The following is a 22,028-nucleotide window of genomic DNA, read 5'->3' on the forward strand; positions in this document are numbered from 1 at the left end:
TTATGTTATGTCTACACCTCACAGATTCTTAGAGCTCTTTCGTCAGAGGTGATACAAACACAAACTAGTAGCTGAATAACAGAATTTTCATCTGCTAGGTAGCGTATTAAGATGAACAATGAAGACTTTTTGTCCTCAGTCTCTGCACAACCACTGACTGCTACCTCTGCTGCCCATTTAACACTTACACTACTACCAGCTGCATTTTGTATACATACATTGTGAAATGTGCTCACTCAGCTACATGGCACAGTTTCTATTCTTGTACATTTCCAGAGCCACTCTTGTCGACATACCTAATATAAACCACTAGGCAAGAAACTATATTTTATTTCATATTGCTACTATTCTTCTCACGCTCCTTCTTATTGGTCATGATTCATACTGAGGTATACTTCTTTTCAATCCTTTGGGAAAACTGATGCAGTCCAGGTTTTAAGCCTTGAATGAGCAAAGGTATCACTGGAAATATCAAAATCAGGATATAGGATTCTTTATATTATCAATGGTGTATAAATTTCTTGCCCTTAAAAAGAAATCTACATCAACAGTTAAAAAAACCTTTCCATAAATCAAATCACACGCTTCCCTCTAGAACGTCAGCTGTGTAGTACTTCTCCCTACTACCTACCCTCTCCACACTTGGGCAAGACGGAAAGGTCAAAGTCTTCCATAGTGCAAAACCATTTTTACTTCTGTTATCTGGTCACGGCTTGTGACAGCAAGCAAAAGAAAGCTGCAACTTACAGGAGAGAGCCTACTGTTACCAAGAAAGTATAAAGCAAATGAAGAAGATCACCGTCTTTTATTGTTATTGTGTAGACAAAGTAGCTTGAAAGAGGTTACCAGCAGTTTATAACAGCTGGCATCTCCCCATCAGGCTGACACCCCACAGCTTTAAGAGCTCAGGGAGGATTCCTTTCCCCAACTGCGCAGAGCACCAGGGGCTCCGACCTGCCCCACCTCCTCCTCCTTGCAGTGTCTTTATGGCCAATGAGAATTCAAGAGCTTAAGCCTGAAACAAGTCAGTAAAACTATTCTTGGAAAGCAGAAGAGTCATCTATTTTCTGGATGTAAAAAGACAGTTTTACAAGGAGAAGCACCTTAGAAAACTCAAAGTATTTGTTTCTTTGAATACTGGGACTAACAGACCTTAATATCTGAAAAGCAGGCAACCACAGCCAGAGCTGGCTCTCAGCAAGGCAAGAAATTCACAAATGCATAACAGAAATGGGACTGGTGAAATGGAAAGCAGATGAAAACTAAACTACTAAACTCAAAGCAAGAAGAATATTTATAATTTTTAAAACCATCAGGATTTCTCCATAAATTGGCAAGTGCTTGAAGAGTTATGTGATAAATACCCTTGTAACAGCGACAGTAGAGTGTGTCATTGTTTAGCCCCAGTCAGCAACTAAGCACCATGCAGCCGCTCACTCACTCACTCACAGTGGGATGGGGGAGAGAATTGGAAGAGTAAAAGTGAGGAAACTCATGGTTTGAGATAAAAACAGTTTAAGAGGTAAAGCAAAAGCCGCGCACGCAAGAAGAGCAAAACAAGGAATCCATTCACCACTCCCCATGGGCAGGCAGGTGTTCAGCCATCTCCAGGGAAGCAGGGCTCCATCACACATAATGGTTTCTTGGGAAGACAGGTGCCACAACTCCAAACGTCCCTCCACCCCTTCCTTCTTTGTCCCAGCTTTATATACAAAGCATGATGTCATATGGTATGGAATATCTCTGGCCAGCCTGGGTCAGCTGTCCTGGCTGTGTCCTCCCCAGCTTCCCATGTACCCCCCGCCTTCTTGCTGGCAGGCCAGCACGAGAAGCTGGACTGTCCTTGACTACTTAGTAACAACTCAAAACAACAGCACGCTATCAACATTTTCTCATCCCAAATCAAAAAATATAGCCTCACACTAGCTTCTGTGAAGAAAATTAACTCTATCCCAGCTGAAACCAGGACAAACGTTTGGTTGCTTTGTATTTTTTTTCCTGGGGACCTTTACAGAATCACAGAATAGCGTAGGTTGGAAGGGACCTTCAAAGGTCAGCTAGTCCAAACCCCCGCAATGAGCTTTTTAGTTTAAAAACATTATCCTTTGTCCTATCGCAACAAGTCCTGCTAGACGGTCTGTTCTCATCTTTCTTAGAAGCCCCTTTGAAGTACTGAAAGGCTGCAAGAAGGTCTCCCCGGAGCCTTGTCTTCTCCAGGCTGAACAACCCCAGCTCTCTCAGCCTGTCCTCACAGGAGAGGGGTTCCATCCCTCGGATCATTTTTGTGGCCCTCCTCTGGACCTGCTCCAACAGGTCCATGTCTTTCCTGTGCTGATGGCTCCAGAGTTAGATGCAGTACCTCAGGTGGGGTCTCACTAAAGCAGAGTAGAGGGGCAGAATCACCTCCCTCGACGTGCTGGCCACATTTCTTTTGATGCAGCCCAGGATATGGTTGTGCTTCTGGGCTTTATTATTAAGGGCTGCATGTATATGGACTCAAACAAAATGAGTACCTTAATTTGTGCATTTAGATCAACTCCATCGTACATCAAAACCCTACTATTAATGGCATCTCATAATAGTCAATAGTAGCAAAGCTCTCAACTTCCTCATGATGAGCTAAGAAACTATTTTACTGCTTTTGCTTACACTAGTTCACCAAAAAAGAATAAACCATAATGTCAGAAAAAATTCTTGCCCTCTAAACTGACCAGTTTTTTCGCAAAAATTTTAAGCGCCAACTAAGATTTTATGAGCTTAGAGATCTGCAATAGCCATACAGAGAAAGCAAAAAGAAATTTTGCCCTAACCAAGATATTTACATCTTGACCAAATATAAGTATTAGGTGTAAGATATCTTAAACAATTTCAGCCTCTTTACCTCTTTGAGAAAAAGGTGCTATTCAACAAGATTCAAGTCTATGAGTTTCATTCATGGAAATGGAAGTCTGACAAGTCCTGCAGTTGGACAATCTATTCATAACTTTCTCATCTTTTGTTGCAAACTGATTATCAAAATTGGGGGAGGGAATTAAATATATAAAGTATTCAAACATTCAAAATTGTATTTGCTGTTGAAACTCCTATTTGATGTCCTATAATAGGAAACACATGGAAGAATGAAGTTCTGAAGAAAATTGTTTCTGTTTCAGAATTGCAGTGTTAAAACTGAAAGGTACACCTATTGATGATACACAACCTATGAAGGAGATGAATTGTTTGTGAAATTTGTATAACTGATGCATTTTGTAATGTTTATTTTAAACATTATATGTATAAAAATCTGCAAACCGTTTATTTTAGATATTTATATTTCTGTCTGAACTGTATTTTTTCTGAAATGAGTTATTGTCTCTTGAAATATTGGTACTTCTTGCAAAAAGTTTACAGATTAGTAGGCACTATTTAGCTTAGGAGAAAGACATTTCATTGCAAAAATCTGTCACGCTGAAAAGTGCCATATAAAATGTATTTTACAGCTGCAGTGGCTCAACTTTTCTATCAAGTTAAGCTGTCAGTCACTTCATAAACATGACATTAGTTACTGTCACCCAAGCAGAAAAGAATAGATTCAGATTCTAAAATTAAACTGTCTTGTGTTTAAAAAGAGTTAAATCTTTATATAAGACATAGTCTTTACTCAGAACCCAAGTAAAATGCTCTGGGTAACCGTATTAGATTTATATTCTCATTTCCTGTTTTCCCACAGGGAAAAAAGTGGGAAACATTTTCCCATATTCTATGCTGCTGAAGAACTATGAAACATAAAACCTGCTTCATATGCACATACAGCTTGCTCTTTATGTCCCTGTTGAAATCAGTATCAAGTCTTCCATTCATCAGCCAGTTTTGACATATACAATGAGGAGTGAGCAGCTACACGTGATAGAGTACTGTAACTTCTAGACTGTAAATACTAGTAACAAATTTAGTTCCCTTCAGCTTTTGCACCATTTTAAATCAATAACAGTTGAAATGGTAATGTTTGTTTTATTTGCGTTTTTCCCCTCTGCCCTCTATTTTCTATTATCAAAGTTTTGCTAACAAAGATTTGCCTCCATGTGCTTAAAGAAGCACTGTTCCAGAGGGTTTTGCACCCCATACATTCTAGAAGAACATAACTCAATACCCCCAGAACTGCCCATACTATAAGACTAGTCTCATGGACTGCAAAATAGTGCTGTGCAAGCTAAGATACAAAACCCCTGACTCCCATCTCCATGTGGTCTCCAGAAAGAGAATGGAATTACCATAATCTTTTTATTTCATCCATATCACAGCACAAACCCATAAATTGCTAAACAGGTAATGCCAAAGGAATTGAGAATTGCAACTCATGAGCAAGTAGTTTAGAGCAGGAATTTCCTGAATCTGAGTCATCATGAAAGGGATTATATCACTGAACTACATCCCCCAACAAATATTCTCAAAATTAGTAGCGAAGAAACTAACTGGCTGCATTTACTCATCATAAATCACAGTATTAATTGGTAATCTTTTTCAGTTAGATTTTTGTAATAAAAAGTAAAAACTAATTTAATATCTTTGAAATGGTTTACTTACCTCGTCTAAGTCTTTAATATAAACAATTTTCTCTTCAATACCAATAGGCATTGGTTCACTATGGGGGATCTTCACCTCTTCATACATTTTATTGTTTTCTCTCTGAACTGCCTCTGGTAAGAACACCTAAAACAGTATTACAGGAAAATTAATTGAAAGTACGAAAACAGAAAGTGTCATTATGTATAACCCGCTTTAAACAATGGTTTCTCACTTTCTTTCAAACAATGAATCCAAAATAAAAGCAATTCTCAGTGATTTATTTCACAGATAGCACTGAACCCCCAAAATGGAAAATAATCAGTTTCACTACTCAGAAAATGGTCCCCAAAAGACAAAAGAGATAACTCCATTTTATTAGATTTCAAAAGCCATTAAGTCTAGAATTTCATAAAGCATTCATTTTGTTAAGTCAATTCAATGGTTTCCAGAAGATACGAAGATAAAAATAGCATCTTAATTATTTAAGTTTTAATAAAAACATTGGTTGAGAATGAGATTATTTCTTCTAGAGTTAAAATAAAAACAGAATATATGACAGTGTTTAAAACCCTCTGCAAAGAAACACTGCTTCACACATTGGACTGATAAGGAGGAGAATCTCTAAAGGAACAAAGGCAACCCTGCTGCACATTATTCATTAGGAAAGATATACCGTTCAAGAAGGGTCATGCACCAAACACGTACCTTTGCACCCCCAATGAATGCCGACGTTTTCATAGCTTCAGCTCGGGAATCATAAACATGCGGATAATGAATTTTTTCGTAGTCCATCTCTCTCTGTCTACCTAGCACTGGCATACTTCGAGCATTCAAAAGTGCTAGTTCTCTGTGAGCAGAAAAATAACTGCAATAATTCTGCCCATTTTAGGCAGTCACCACAAAAACTAAATGTGGTATACTAAAGTCAGAGCAAGAGTTGTGGAAATTGAAGGGAAAAAACATTGCATGAAATAATCAAAGGAAATTTATAGTGTTGTTTCCTGGCATCAGTTAAACCAGGACACAAGTCCTTATAACACAGTTTAGATAAAAATCAGAATTGCAATCCAGTAAGTACAAGGCTTTCCTAAATGCAGTTTTGCCTTTTTTTAAGCAATACAGCAACACATACTCACAGTTAAACACCAGACCCACTATATTTTTCTCAATACTAAATACAACAGCTTATTTGATCCTTATCCTCTCCCTCCCCTACTCCTCCCACTACCTTTAGCACAACATGGAAAATAGTACCCATTAATCTTGAGAGGAAAAAAAGATAGTTCTGATAGATTTAGTAGAGACTTCATAAATCTTAAGCAAGTAGTGTGTGTACAGGAACTAAGAAAGATAGCCTACCCATCTAATCTGCATCTCCAGCCCACATAGATGAGATCAAGAAGATTCTCATTAAGCAGATCACTGCTTTATTTCCCTAAAAATTAGGCTTTCATATTAAAAAAATATTCTACACTTGTAATAAAATGTGACTTTAAGTCAGAATCACCTCACCACCAAAGCAAACTAAGAGAAAAAACTATTATGATATGTTGAAGTAGCAATTACAACAGAAGCATTTCTCAACTTTTGGCATTAATTACCTTTGCATCCGCAGCTCTTTGGGATCAAAGCACATTAATCCTTCTCCGGAAACTTCTCCGTCTTCCCCAGATTGTTTTTCTTTTCTGGCATTTCTCTTTTCTTCCCGACGATATTGCTTCATTAACAGCTTTTCTTGTTCAGACTGAATTGTAACTTGACAACCATAATTGGGTTTAGCATTTTCTCCTATAAACTTCTTGCACTGTTCTGCAATATGATAAGAGGTATGCATCTCCGTAAGTACTGGATTCCATCTTTGTTTTCCCCAGTTTTCTTCTGGAGGTTTGTTTTTTGCGGCTTCGGGATTTTGAGGTGGGGAGGGGGCATGGATGTTTAAAGCTAGTTTAGCTTTATGTAGATAACTCTGCAGCAGTTGGCCTGAAGAAATCTAAAACAAGTATCAGCTCATGTCCCAAAGGTAGGATGTTTAAAATTACCATTGTTAAGCAAACAAAAATTTTTCATCCCAAAGCAAGAGGATGGGCTAACAGCAAAAGGCAGGGCTTTTTTTCTGTTCTATATTTATGATAACGTCATCAACAGTGGAAATGCTACTTAGCTCTCCTCTTACATGTATACACTGATGAACAGAATGGTGTGAAATCAGATTAAACAGGCTGGTTTGTTTTTTTTCTTAAACAGCCTCTTCACATAACAATTAGTTTATATTTACTAGATAACATGAGTGTACTGAAAGAATACTCACAATGTAATTTCCCTCAATACACGAGAAAAGAAATCCTATTCCATACAACCAAGCACTAGGACTCCTTCCCTTTATGTGGATAAGCAGCAGGACTGAATCAAGGAGAATCAGAACCACAGAACAATTACAGTAAACAATAAATCTAGGGGAGCAGGGAACTTGAAAAAGCCCAGTCACATTCGCCCTTCCGAGGCCACTACTAGTCAAAACCAAAGACACAACCAAGTCTTTTATATGCAATGGAGTGATTTATTTTGTTTTTAACTATAACAGCGTTTTGAAACGTCTATTTTCAAAATTCTGCAAACAGATTATAAGTTCATGTAGGTTTTACTGAGTATTATATACTTAATTCAAGTATGTTTTGTATGTACTTTTGCAGTCAAACTCTCAACCTGAAAACTTGAAAATTTTTTTCATTAAATAAACCCACTTGGCTGATGTTTTGAACAATTTGTGCCACTTAGTTTTCACCTACAACAACAGTGAAACTCCTCCATGTCATAGCATGCATACTGGATAAGGTGACTATAGCTTGTTACATAGCATTGAAAAAATTTCTAATAAACTGTCAAAATGTCTACATTAATACCATCATGTCTGTAGCTTTAACTCCCTCTCTCGTATTAAAAGACGAAAACAATGGATGCAATTTCCTGACTAAATTTAGTTCAAACTGAACACACCAGGGCAAAGAACTGTTACTTGATTTGTCTGATAAGCACAACAATCACCTTTACTGCTGTGGAAGTAAATTATGTAAGAAATAGCAAAATATACAGCATGCTACAAAAATGCAATACACATACAGTTCCTTGACTTGTGCTTATTTTCTCAAGACTTAAATTACTCAAAGTTGACTAAATTTCTGCAGACATAAATGATTCCCTTCTCCAAATGCAATTTTGGAAAGATAAAACTTCAATCCCCATTAGAAATAGCACTTTGATCAACTTAAAAGAAAAAAGCCTTATTAAAATTAATAAGCTGAACTTGGGGCACAGCATCTTCAATCTCAGAGAAGATATTGAAATCTCATTGACTTCTTTACCACAGTAAAAGAAGGGTTGTCTGATCAGTGAAAAAAGCATACAATCAGTCAGGCTCTTCTATTGTCTCACAATTCTAGCATAAATTACTGTGGCAGATTTTACTGATGGCATAATGAAGAATAAATTCATAAAAGCTTCCAAAATACTACTTCTGCTAAATGCGAAGAAAACATTTGTGTAACTAAAATCTGCACATAGGAGAAAAATTATAATAGTTCAGCTTCTACTGAATGTATTTTTAATTTTTTGTTATTTGATTACTTGAGAAGGGCAAAGCCACCAAGAAACAAAACCTTGTTATACTGATAGCAAGACATTCCACTGTGAAATCACAAACAGATGAAACTAGTAGTTGTTCTGATGAGTTTAGACTAACCATCAGCATAATAAGAGGAACTTTTAAACACTTGCCTTTATAACATTTCATTTAAGATAAACATATTAAAAAGGGTATATTTGCATTTTAAAATTATTGTAAGGATACATAAATCCTCTATTACTAGTTTTATTCACGTTTTTCTAACTCCATATGCTGTGAACATACAATGGGCTGCATGGTGCTATGTCCATGTAAGATTTATCCCAAGTCACAACCTATTCACAATCAGATTTATTTTTGTCAGAGGAGAAAGTGAGAAGACATGTTTGTAAACAGCAATTTGTAAAACAGATTTTAAGAGAATTACTCTGTGCTGGCAATTTATATTATAAAAATAAGAATCACAGTATAAAACCTGAACCCCTTTTTTCCTCTCGCATATCCATCCATAAGCATAACTTTATTTTTTTCAGAAGTGGTTTTTACTGTGTTTTTTCTCCCTAAGACCTACATTTGATGATAGTACAGAAGTAAAAAGTAAGCAGGAAAGTAGATGAGGAATAACCAAAGATCAACTTATTTCCAGAGTAATCTATTAAAAAAGATACAGTGCAACAGTTAATACATTTAAACATTACACATGCACATATGCAGTTGAAAAGTAAATAAATATATGCAGTATGTATTTGTTTCCTTTGTATAACCAGACTATGATTTCTTTGTTTAAGCCCATATAAACATCCCTCCCCTAACTTCATGGGTTTTTTTGGCTTGCTTTTTAAATACACATAGACAGTACTATTTTTTTGAAACATAACTGAACAGCTAGAAAACTACTTTTTATCTGGTTTGGAATAAAAATTTTGTAGTCGCTTACCTTGCAGAGTCTGGAACCTGTTGTCATTTGGGCAAGTCAAAGATCTTTCCAGAATCAGAGATCTGTTCTGTAGGAGTTTCTCTATGAGTTCAAAACCTTCAGGGCCTAGCAGTTCAAATAACTACAAAGAAAACAAAGTCATAAGACATTGTCCAAATTAATGTAAATTTATAAATATTTCTATCCCTGGCAACAGCATATCTGTTGACAATGAGTTTAAACAAATTGATGAACTTCAACTCCAAGTAATTCATCCCAAAGGGTATCATTACCAGTATTCATCCAGATTCTCCTGCAAAAAGGGAAAATTACAGAAAGTTTTCAGATGGAAATGTTTAAAATCTTTGAGTTTTGTCTGTGAAGTAAAACTCCAGTTCTCTTAAGAGATTCTTGCAGAAAATTTAACTCTTCTCAAGACTAAACTTTATTTGTCTTCTTTATGGTTATTTACATAAACTATGCTGCAAAGTTATTCCTCCACAATCTAAGCAGATAAAGCCAATGCTTTCTCATAAAAGTCAGATAAATAGGAAGTTATTCCCATTCCAGTGAAGAAGAGATATAGCCTACGTCATTTTCACAGTCACATCCCACCAAAAAAAAAAAAATAAAAATCATAGATGTGGAGTACAGCAGGAATTTGAAGAAATGATTAAGATGACACTAGTATCCACTTCAGTCTATACTACTTGCACGCATAATGCTGTGTGTGTGAGCATTTGCAATTCAAACACATTATGTAGGTGATGTCCACCAGAAGATAATTCCGTACCAATAAGAACTATTTTGGCCAATGATTCTCTTACTCACAGGATTCTCTTGTAGCAGGTTGATACACAATTCCCTATTTAAAGTTACCTTTTCCACATAATATTGTTTTTAATGGAAAAAAACCCGCCCAAAACATTAAAGCACTTCCCTGACTATATTATCTATAATTATTTTGTCAAATATCAAACCATTACAATATAACAGTAAGTTACTCAGAATCTCTTCTTGATTTCTAATACTGGTTAAAACAATTTTTCTCAATTTTTTTTAATTTCCAAAAAGGAAAACAGGGCAGCTTCTCCTTAGTGCTCTAAGTTTGCTGCTGTTATTATTCATACAATTTCAGGTATCAGGTAAGAATAAAAGTTATGATGTGCTTTGATGTGATGTTCTATGAAAGAGTAAGAATTCAGCTCTGTATGATTCAAATATTCCTATTCTAGCTATAAAAAGGAAAGGAGATCTCTTACTGCCCTGTATTTAATTTGCCAACTGCTTAACAGAGATTTTTCTTCCGTGGCTGTCTATGACTAGTGCCCTCTAGGAACACCTCGAAATAACTTTATGCTGCCTCTTCATATATTTGCAAAATTTTGAACAGTGCCAAGGGCATCAGATCAATGATCCCTTTTTTCAGGCCACTCTGTACTTCATAATATAAGCTGTCATTTAAAAATAAAAAAAGAAAAAAGCTGTTACTCCTGGTCCTCAGGGTTTCTATGAAAAACATAAGGTTTGGGAAAATTAGTACAGTGATGGTAGAGTTTGCAGAGACCACGAAATAACAGCTCTGAAATGTATGAAGTCTTGTATTTCTTTCATTAAAGTAACCAATGATGGCAAATTGAAGTAGCAGTCTGCAGAATGCAATAAATGTGTACAAACAGAAAATCCTATACTTGTATAGAAGGAACAAACTATAAAAATACAGGACAGGGAACTGCTGGCTAGACGTCAATTCTGCTGTCACAGATCTCATGCTATAATAGATTTCTTCTTATCCAGCCTTCACTAACAATTATTATTAATTCTTGACTTTTGCATTGCTATTCACTGTCACTTTACTAACACATTTTAGCTAACATTATCTAAAGATATAAGATGACCTTGTTTTTATATTTCAAAAGAAAGTGGCAAATCAGTACTGGTAAATTTGAGGAGTAGGTATTTTCCAAAGGTAAATGCTTAAGGGAGGGAAGAAAAAATAATTAAAAAAGCAACAACAACAAAAAAGAAGTGTATTTGAAATAGCTTAATTGTATAAAGAACTAAATACAAGCTTGCCTCAAGTTTGCTAACATCCTCTTGACTGTGGAATACCAGCAAGACAGGGAAATTAAATGCTTTCAATTCAACCAGATCTGGGCTTAAACACGAGCTTCTCATCAAGGCAGCACACACAATGTAAGCATATTCAGACTTACCACATTGCCCTCCAAAAAAACCCAAAACCAAAAGAAACACACACTACCATCCTCTCACCCCCAGAAGGCATACGACGCAATAGCCCCAAAACATCCAGTGTAATCCTTCAGCTCTGCACAGCACTCCAAAACATCTGTTAAGAACAAGCTTGAAAAGCATCAATCAGAAAAGATGGGGTTTGATGGAGAAATAGATGACACTGTTCTGGAACAGGAAGGTATCTTTCTGCTCCTGTCTTCCCAATATATTCTGAAACAAACCCCACCAATCAATTAGAACAGCAGAGCCATACAAAGAAGCAGTAATGTTACATAATACATTCTACTTCATGGCCAGAAGTCAATAATACTGTAAAACAGAATCACTTTCTCCATCCTCAGTGAGCTAGGGGCTCAGAAGAAGTTTCAAGGTGAAACTGCATATCATGCTCTTCAGACAGCCTCCCAGTCAAAGAGAACTGAACCCCTATAGTATTACACATGATAGACTCTGCAATGCTCATGTGGTAAAAGTCACTCCATTTTGCCTTCTTCATCGGTGGACAGTGTGGTATTCATTTACTACCAGCAGTTTGAGAACTGTCTGTATCACCTAAATAGTCTTGCTGCTGTCTGAAAAGAAAGGAGGCTTTCAGAACATTTTAAAGAGCTAAGACAGACTGAGCTCATTGTTCAAGACTGAGGGGAAAAAGCTAAAAATACAGAACACCAGAAGCCACGACCTGTTCTTACTGACAAGATGTCTCCTAGAAGCCTGCCAGACGTCACCGGTGGAAAACAACCATTGAGAGCTAAACCAAGACAGAAGCAGAAGTGCTGAGAGATGGAGAACAAGTTAAAGAGCAAGATCTGTAGAAAGCCTGACCACCGTAGAAAAAGTTTGCAAAGAGCAGCAATAACTAAGCTTGAGGACTTGTAACATCAATATGTTATTAATGATCAGATTTGTTCATGCTATAGGAGTAATCCACTGCTTCCTAATTAAGACATTAAGAATCACCACAGAATGCTGCTGTTTCAAAGTGCACTTCTTTATCTTCTCATTTGTTTAGAGTTCCAAAAGCATGGCAAGGGCCATTCACTAGGCTTTCTACTACTTCAGAAAAAATCTGACATTCGTTGGAGTTTGTAAGCCTAATTGTCAAGGTAATCAACAAATTAAACAACCACCTGAGCTTCTATAGCAATAGACATCATTAAAGATCTAAGCAGCAACTGCACCCTATGGTAACTCATGAAAACCAGTACGAGTTGGAGAGAAAACACAGAGTTTGACATCTTCAGAAATAGTACAAAATTTGCTTTTTCAAAAACACCTTTCCACTCTAAGAATTACCTTTTTAATATTAATAGTGACACTACTCAAATAATCCTGGGCCAAAGTTTGTACAAAGTAAACACCTCACTACTGCTGTCAATCTTACACTGGAAAGCACTTACATTTTATAGTGACAGGTTGACTGTATAGATCAAAGAGCAAGAAAGAGAAAATTAGGAGCTGTGTTGAACTACCTTATGCCTACTAGAAGAAATGAAGTCCCAAGGCACAAAAAAAACCCTGACTGAGAAATAAAGTGGCCTTCTTTTGCCAGGACATACCTTTTCCTATAGTAGTTTTATTTTTTTAATGGCATAAATTGAAGTTATTGACATAGGCTTGAGTGGCTGAAACAGCTGTAAAAGAGCAAAATCCACAACATCCTCCAGTACCTACTAAATGCTAATGTAGTCCTGACAGCTGCAGTTCAGTCTCGTGCCTGGATGTTCAGCTGGAGGCACAATGCTGAAGTGACTGCTTACTAAAGCTGCTTTGCAAGTTGATTTAAAAAATACAAGTGTATTACTTGTCAAAGGAGGCTGTGTCATTTTCTAACACACAGAATAGGCTTCCTCATGACAGTGTTTGAGGTGACTGCACTACCACGCTGCTGAGGATGTCCAAAAAGAATCAAACATTACAAATGTAAAATGGAAGTCTTAAATTTATGAGGCAAGCTGTCACTCCTGTCTACTCTTAAGCCTCTCCAAGTGATGAAGGACTAACCCCCAATGAGCTGCATTGCTCCTCTGGACAAATATCTAGTGAAAGCGGCAAAGAAATTCCTAATGTTCGCTACAGAAAAGGAGAACTGCAAAGGTTTTACATTGTTGAGAAAATAATTTCAGATACAACATTTTACTTTCTCTTCTAGTGAAGAAAAGGCAAATTGAAAAACTCTGATGCACGCCTAGCAATTTACATAGCTTAAAAGGCTAATTATTATGTTTCATTCCAAACGAAATGCTTTCCATTAATCAAACTCCTGGGAGTTAGCAGGGTCGTATCCAATCCAACAGTCCACGGGATTAAATTTCTAACATTCAAATTACAACTAGAGGCAATGAATCTTAGAAGGACAGTAAGGCTGGGGACCATGTTGATGACAGCTTTTAATGAAGAAAATATCAGAGTAACTGGAAGTTCTTGGAAATATTTTCAACACTTTCCTAGCATCATACTTTTTTCCTAACATATTGAGCTTCTGCCAATCATCTCAAGTGCTCATTCCAACAGGGGGACGATAGGGAAACGTATGCTTGAAATAAAGATGGTGCAGGTTTAAATGGCAGACATGTTCTGGCACTTGAGCCTGTAACTGGAATGCTATTAATTCACATGGCTGATGGAAAAACACTGAACAATGTGTAACACTGCATGTAAAAAAACCCAAATAAATAGGTTCTCAGACCAATAGTTACCCAGATCATGACCCTTTCAGGCCATCCTGGTAGGAAAAACATATATACAATCTTCTTTGCAAAAATCTGTGAGAATTCTGACACAGAAAGTGGCACAGGGGCATAATTCTGTATTCAGTATAGGTGCTAGCATTTCAGATTTGATACATTATTATATATTCTGGCCTGAGAAGTCAACATCCAAGACCCTGAAAGCAGGCAAAGGAATCTGGTGAATGTTCTTCGCTACCTTTTTATTAAGTTATAATGAGATAAACTAGACAATGGGCAACAGTTGGAGAGGCTGTGTGTCAATCAGCAGTTTCTGGAATACCAGCCAAACTATTACATTTCATGTAGTCAGTAACAAATTGTTGCCCAAAAGGCAACCCTGACTGCCTTCAATAACAAAGGTCCCAGATGACTTCAGCTACTAGTCAGTGACCATAAAGGCATAGATAAGTGTGATATATGGTGACTCTTACTTGTTTGAATGATTTTTACATTTTGTTTTATGTGCCTAGCCTTAACACCTGGGAGAAAGCATAATGAGCAATCAATCTAGGAATCAAAGGGCAAGATGTGTCATATCGCATTAGAGAGGTCAGGCAAGGTCCCCATCCACTGAATATATATTAGTTATATGGAAAAAGAAAGGAGACACAGACAGAAGTCTTGCAGATAGACAGCAGTCTATCTGCCAGAGCAGGTAACAAGAAAGAAGCTGAACCCCAATGAGATGCATGACATAGCAAGTTTTTTCAAGTAAGGCTCAGCCATAAAAAGTACATCTTTATTGTTGAACTCGCAGTTCAAGACCGAAACAAGATTTTACTCTGAATGTTAAATAGCTAATATTCACTTTTCAATTCTATAAGGTACAATTTACACAGAGCCTTGGAGGTCCTTAGTGGGACCTCAAATACGAGGTACAGAACTGTAAGCATTACTTTGACATCATAAACCATCTGCCATCACAAGGCATTTTCTTGATTTGTGCATCTTCTCTAAGGTGGGAAGGGATCCTATAAATCTCAGAAAATACTTTGTTTTTCAAATGCGAACAAAAAAAGACTAGGAACAGTCCTCGTACCTTGCTTGAGAGTTAATACTAAGTACCATTCTGCAGCCATAAGTGAAACATAAAACCAAATTCAGCCAACCAGTGGCTGTCCTCTGTATCTCTTTAGCTTTATAGCCTAACAGCTGGTGTAGGTTACAGTGTATCACCTACACAACTAATTGCTATGCCTGTGCTTAGTGGCTTGTTTGTAGCTGATACTGCTTTACAAGGCACAGTTTTCAAATAGCCATGGAAGAATCATCTCCATAGCACGATCTCAAGTTTCTTCTGTTCTAGTAGCTCTTAAATAACTGAAACGATTGCTTAGTTTCAAAAATTATAGGGAAAACATGACATTTTTCTTGGGCTACAGGCTTACTGCAAAAGCTGTCAGGATACAGTACCCACAGAGTATCAGACAGAAAAATTCATATTAACTATTGCTTAAAAGATTATGTAACAAAACCAAAGACATTGAAGATTAAAGTTTTTTTTTTAATGAGAAAATTCAACACAGACTTCACGGATATAATATATACACTGATTGCTAATTAGTACTGTGCTGAAAAGTAATGGACTATCACCACTTCTAACATCTACAGATTGTAGAAGAACATTTGGTTTAAAAACAAATCTTCGATGTTCCGTATTTTCATGTTTCTTACAAGTTGCTTAAAATAAGACAAGCCAGACAAAGCACAATTTCTTACCATTGTTATTAAAACCATGTATTAGGTACATGAGAAAGTCATTCAGCTCTCAGATCTACTTTTCTGTTCTCAAGCCTGGTATTGTTGAATACACAGCCTGTCACATTAAGTCTACCTATACAAGAAAGGATCTCCTAACCCTAGGAACCATTCCCATCTCACACAGAGTCCTAGCAAGCTCAGCTTAACTGCACCTGCCTCACTACAGAACAGTGGCCAGGCACTTCAAGCACTTTGAAGGCAAGCTGCTGGTAAGCTATGTGTATGCAGACTGCATTTCTGACGGCTGTTCCTCAGTAAAAGGGCTGGAGGACTCTCATTGCAACCTCACTGATCACTAGGATCAGATACAACAGAACAATGTGCACATGGGCAGGCATTCTAACGGGACAGTTTGCACCTGGCTCTTAAGCAGCCTCCAACAGAATGAAGTGCCAGCTTCATGAGGATGAATGAGAAGTTACTACTTGTCATCAGAGAGGTCTTAAGCTTGGAATTTCGGGATTTTACTTTCCGTCAGCAATCAGAATAAAATCACAGAATCACAGAATCACTAGGTTGGAAAGGACCTTCAAGATCATCAAGTCCAACCATTAATCCAGCACCACCATGTCGCCTAAACCATATCCTGAAGCGCCACATCCACACGTTTTTTGAACACTTCCAGAGATGGTGACTCCACCACCTCCCTGGGCAGCCTGTTCCAAGGCCTGACCACCCTCTCAGTGAAGAAATTTTTCCTAATATCCAATCTAAACCTCCCCTGGCGCAACTTGAGGCCATTTCCTCTTCTTCTATCACTAGTTACTTGGGAGAAGAGGCCAACACCCTCGTCGCCACAACCCCCTTTCAGGTAGTTGTAGAGAGCGATAAGGTCTCCCCTCAGTCTCCTCCAGACTAAACAACCCCAGTTCCCTCAGCCACTCCTCATAAGACTTGTGCTCCAGACCCCTCACCAGCTTCATTGCCCTTCTCTGGACACGCTCCAGCACCTCAACATCCTTCTTGTAGTGAGGGGCCCAAAACTGAACACAGTATTCAAGGTGCGGCCTCACCAGTGCCGAGTACAGGGGCACAATCACTTCCCTACTCCTGCTGGCCACACTATTTCTGATACAGGCCAGGACGCTGTTGGCCTTCTTGGCCACCTGGGCACACTGCCGGCTCATGTTCAGCCGGTTGTCAACCAGCACCCCCAGGTCCCTTTCTGCCGGGCTGCTCTCCAGCCACTCCTCCCCAAGCCTGTAGCGTTGCATGGGGTTGTTGTGGCCAAAGTGCAGGACCTTGCACTTGGCCTTATTAAACCTCATACAGTTGGCCTCTGCCCATCGATCCAGCCTGTCCAGATCGCTCTGCAGAGCCCTCCTACCCTCCAGCAGATCAACACTCCTGCCCAGCTTGGTGTCATCTGCAAACTTACTGAGGGAGCACTCGATTCCCTCATCCAGATCATCTATAAAGATATTGAACAAGACCGGCCCCGGAACCAAGCCCTGGGGAACACCGCTTGTGACCGGCTGCCAGCCAGATTTAACGCCGTTCACCACAACTCTCTGGGCTCGGCCATCCAGCCAGTTCCTCACCCAGCAAAGAGTAAACCTGTCTAAGCCATGAGCCGCCAGTTTCTCCAGGAGAATGCTGTGGGAGACGCTGTCAAAGGCTTTACTAAAGTCCAGGTCGACAACATCCACAGCCTTTCCCTCATTCACTAGGCGGGTCACCTGGTCATAGAAGGAGATCCGGTTGGTCAAGCAGGACCTGCCTTTCATGAACCCATGCTGGCTGGGCCTGATCCCTTGGCTGTCCTGCAGATGCCCTGTGAGCACTCTCAAGACCAACCGCTCCATAATCTTCCCTGGTACAGAGGTCAGCCTGACAGGCCTGTAGTTCCCAGGATCCTCCTTCTGGCCTTTCTTGAAACAGGCAGATTAAAGAAAAGCAGCAAAGTTACAGGAATTCCCTCAACAAAAACTTTCAATTTTACTTAGAAGATAGAAGGCGGCTGAGTAAGGAAGCTAATGGAAAAGTTTTCATATAACACTGTCTTTGGGAAATATATTTGCATAAAGATAATGCATCGATGACAAATTCTTACTCAACATTCAACTTGTGGTTGCTTTTCTCATTACTACATTTGCAGTGCAACAAAGAAATGCTGGAAAACTGGTTTTCAGCACAGGCCACATTTTTAGTCCAGAAGTACAAGTACAAGGTGCAAAGACACAGCCAATTATTCTTTTTAATACCATCTCTCCTCAGCACATCAGCATTACCCTCTATTTTTACATATTTCCTTAACCACAGATCACTATGCAATTTTACTTCAACTACACACTAGTAGAAATATACAAATCATAGCAAGAAAAAATCCAAAATGAGTATTGAAACATGAAAACTAATTTCTTAGAAGACTCAGCCTACAGGTATCAGGAAAGACTTCTTTTAAATCAAACTGAAAACTAAAAGTTAAAACACTGAAATTGATCAGTTACAGGAAAACAAAATTAAGATAATTATTTTCTTTATAAGACGACAAAAAACAGACTATCAGATTGAAAGTATATGTAAATATTGCTTTATAGTCTAAAAAAAAGTTGTCTTACCTACTTAATTTCCTGTCAGTTTTGATTACAGATATCTCCTTAGTATTCTTCTTACATTAAAAAATAGCATAATCTGCCACAGCATGATTCTAATATTTTTGCTGGAAAGTCTTCTCCAGCTCCTTGTGCAAATCCATACTAAAAACACCCACTATACTTGACAAAGAGACAAAAATCACACAGGACCTTAGTAAATTTTCTTAATATTTTTAAGTGAAAATGAGCAGACTAGAGAGATCACCACCATCACCCATGTTTTAACACTAGTTAGAAACTTACACAGATGCACTAATTTTGAAAATTTCAAAACATATAGCTACAAGGCAACTTCCACTAGCTTATTTAGCCTAAATACTTCAGCAATTAGAAATAACGTTAAACAGCAGCTACAAACAGCAGACTACTCATTTGCCTCATGAAAAATAAGCCCTAAAGACAAAGTTAAACACAGAAAAACTTGCTATTACGTGATTCCTTACATAAATATTTATCTTCAGAAGTATGCCGGGATCAGCTATTAATGAATTTTGAAGAAAAAAAACCTCCTCAAATTAGCTAATCGCTGCACTTGGCACTTTTCTTACCTGTAGATACAAGGGTAAGAAATTCTGACTTTACACAGCAGAAAACACACATTTATAAAATTAGTTTCTGTATCAGAATCAAAGAATTTTTTTTTAGGACTCAGGATTTATGATACTTCTAAAATGGCAGTGGTAGGCACAGAATTCTTTCCTGCTAAAGAGAAAAACCTGCAGGTTTTCTTAAAGGACAGCAATTCCCAAACCTGACCATTTGTAGGAGGACGACTTGGCTGAGCATGGAGCCATTCACCTCCAGCCCAACACTTCCGCTATCTCAACGTGTACTGACAGTGTAAAAGAAAATACCAGCAAGCCAAGGAGTTAGTTCATGTTGCTTAACGGAGGTGGATGATGATGAGTAGCCAGTGACTCCCATACTGAAAGCTAGTTTTATCCCAATTAGGATAGTGAAGTCAGAATTTGAATATCCTCTGTGAAAGGCTGCCAGGCCCAACAGGCTTCCCCAGGGAAAGGGGCCGAAAGGCCTTACACCTTTGCTCATGTCGACTAGGCCCAGGCTGCGCGCTCCCGACACCCTGGGTTGATGTTGGGATCACTCTGCACGGCTAGACCTTAAGGAGCTCTGGCGTTGATCTGCACAGCTCGACCTTAAGGAGAAGGAGCTGTGGCATTGAGAAGCTGGTAAACAGCTGGACATCTGCACGGCTCAGCCTTGAGGAGAAGGAGCTGTGGTAAACAACTAAGAAGGAGCAAAGGAGCAGAGGAACACCTGCAAGCAGCGAATCCTGACTGTCTGAGAGGCACATGGACAGCACGTGATATTTTGTATATAGCCAATTGCAATAATGTGTGTAACAAGCTGTAACCAATCATGAGTGTGTGTGTGCAGTGGCTAAGCAAAAATTATGATATATATTGGAGTCAGACAAGACAATAAATGGCTTCGGAATATAACTCTCAGAGTTGTGAAGTCCACCCTTCTCCCGCAGGTTGCCACACGCCCAAGTGAGTGAGAAGGCAACAAGGCAAGTTTTTGCCTGAAACATAGGCCTTTTGTATTATTTTTGGGGTGTGTAGGAAAGAAAAAAGGCTTCAGCAGAGGGAAAATTAATTTTTAGCCTAGCTGTCCAAGGAAACAAGGCCTACCAACTCACCAGTGTGGGAACTAACAAGTTTTAAGCCTCTTCGGTAGCTTCCAGATTTGACAGAGACAGAAACGTTCAGGGCCAGCAGAAGAGACCGATCCGAACAACTGCTCTTTGTGCCTCGGCTCTTACGCTCCACATGGCTGCAGCACGAGCACAGCAGCATTAGCACGCACCAGTGAGCCCACCAGTAAAGCACCAGCACAAACTCTTTGTCACCCGGCAAAGCCGCAGCATTTACGCTGCGGCAGACATGGGGTGACAGAAACCATGCAACACGGGAAACCTGGCCCCCTGACTTCTGCAGCTCAAACAGCTGTGGGTTTGGGATTTTTTTTGTAGGGTTTTCCCCCTTCCCGCCTTCCATGAAACGATTTGGAGGAAAGTGATTTTCTGTTTAGTTAATGAGTGAGTCTTAAGTCTTTCAGGTGCCATTTGACTGCGTTTCTTGCAGAACTTGTAGTTTCTTATGTCTCCATGTGGATGTGAAATGAGCTTCTCAATATCAAGGAAAATAAAAAGGGAAAAAGTTCTGTCAGCTACAGATTGGCTTGCTCTAGAAAAAGATCTCATTAAACTTAATGATATATTGAAGCTGATCCAAAAGTTATAATGAATACGTCAAGCCTCATATCACCTCAAAGATACAAGAAGCTTTCTGTCAGTACAAAATTAAGTATAGGAGTTGACAGGAAAGAGGAAAAGTTACTGACAGGAAGGAGAGCAACCAGCTCCTAGCACCAGGATGAAGCCTAGCATCCTTTGGCTCTCACTGTGGCTCTTTAATAATTTCTTAAGTTCTGTCCTCAAAAACCAGCACTCAAACACTGTTCAGTTTGGTTTCTTATGAAGGGAGACAGCATGGCTGTTTTCACAAAAAGATAAAGTTTCCTATCATCCATGTGCTTTCAACAGTCCTTGGACATCAACAGAGCTGTATACTTCTGATTTAAAAAAGGTCACAACTAAAAAAGGAGAAAACTATCAAAAATAACTGGATTCTTTTCTCTGTATGAAAGGGGAGCAGATAAGCTCTGTGGTCAAGAATAATGAGACCCAAGCTTTGTATTGTCTGAATATAAAATTCTTAGTAATTTTAATAAAATTATAAAGAGAAGAATATGAGCTTGAAAAGCCAGTCTCATGCCAAGTTAGAAGCTTTGATGATAAGATAAAGATAAAACACCACAGGGGTGAGCCACATATGCCTGTACTTTCCCAAAACGGGTACTGCTTTTATGAACTAGGTAATGGGGAATAAGCTTTGTGATATGTTAATTTGTTAGGGCTACAAAATCCTTTTACTGAACAAAACGAAGAGCCCCTTTGACACTTAAAAACCAAACATGTTTTATGAGACAAGTTGCTTTTGACAGGAAAATATCTGTGATGCAACAGTACACACACACAAAAACCTAAAAGCTGATGTTATAATTTCACATTATATATTAAGAAAAATGCAGATTAAGTTACATCAACATAGTACCATATCCAAAGTTTTCATGTGGTGTTGCATATACACAGCAATGAACACTTAAATTAGCTGGTTATAAGTCAAAATGGATGTTAAACAGTAGCTTTTCGAACTGTTCTCACAAAAAGAGCCTCACAACAAGAGCTACTCCACTTTATTATTTTAACCAAGAAGTAATTTCTAAGGACAGCTTGAATTTTGTTTCTTTTCTACTATGCAAACAACCTCCTATAGTAAACTTGTGTATGACAGCTATTAAGAGACAAACCTAACAAATTAACTTTTAGTAAACAGTTACATATAAGTAATACAATGGCAACAGAAATTCGATCTGTCCTCAGGAAAGTTCCCTGGCAAAAGTCTTCCAAATTATCCAAAGAGAAAAGAGAAGCCATACCGCATTCAGAGAGATTTGGAGATGAAACTCTTGGTGAGATTTTTTTCCTCACTAAGAAGAACAGACAAAATTACAAA

General features: G+C 38.4%; 1 protein-coding gene across 1 annotated transcript in view; it reads right to left on the reverse strand.

Annotated features, from left to right (window-relative positions):
• Window positions 1-22,028, reverse strand: part of ASCC3 (activating signal cointegrator 1 complex subunit 3) — a gene marked incomplete at its 3' end in the record, with an annotated part of 268,274 nt that overhangs the window by 227,005 nt on the left and 19,241 nt on the right. The window contains exons 4-7 of the mRNA XM_081998093.1: window positions 9,102-9,222; window positions 6,147-6,354; window positions 5,251-5,392; window positions 4,564-4,689 (exon numbers count right to left, since the gene is read on the reverse strand). Of these exons, the coding sequence (XP_081854219.1) occupies window positions 4,564-4,689; window positions 5,251-5,392; window positions 6,147-6,354; window positions 9,102-9,222 (597 nt within the window). The remainder of the gene's footprint in view (window positions 1-4,563; window positions 4,690-5,250; window positions 5,393-6,146; window positions 6,355-9,101; window positions 9,223-22,028) is intronic.

The sequence above is a fragment of the Phaethon aethereus genome (assembly GCF_964289735.1).
Source record: "Phaethon aethereus genome assembly, chromosome: 3".
Lineage (NCBI taxonomy): Eukaryota > Metazoa > Chordata > Aves > Phaethontiformes > Phaethontidae > Phaethon > Phaethon aethereus.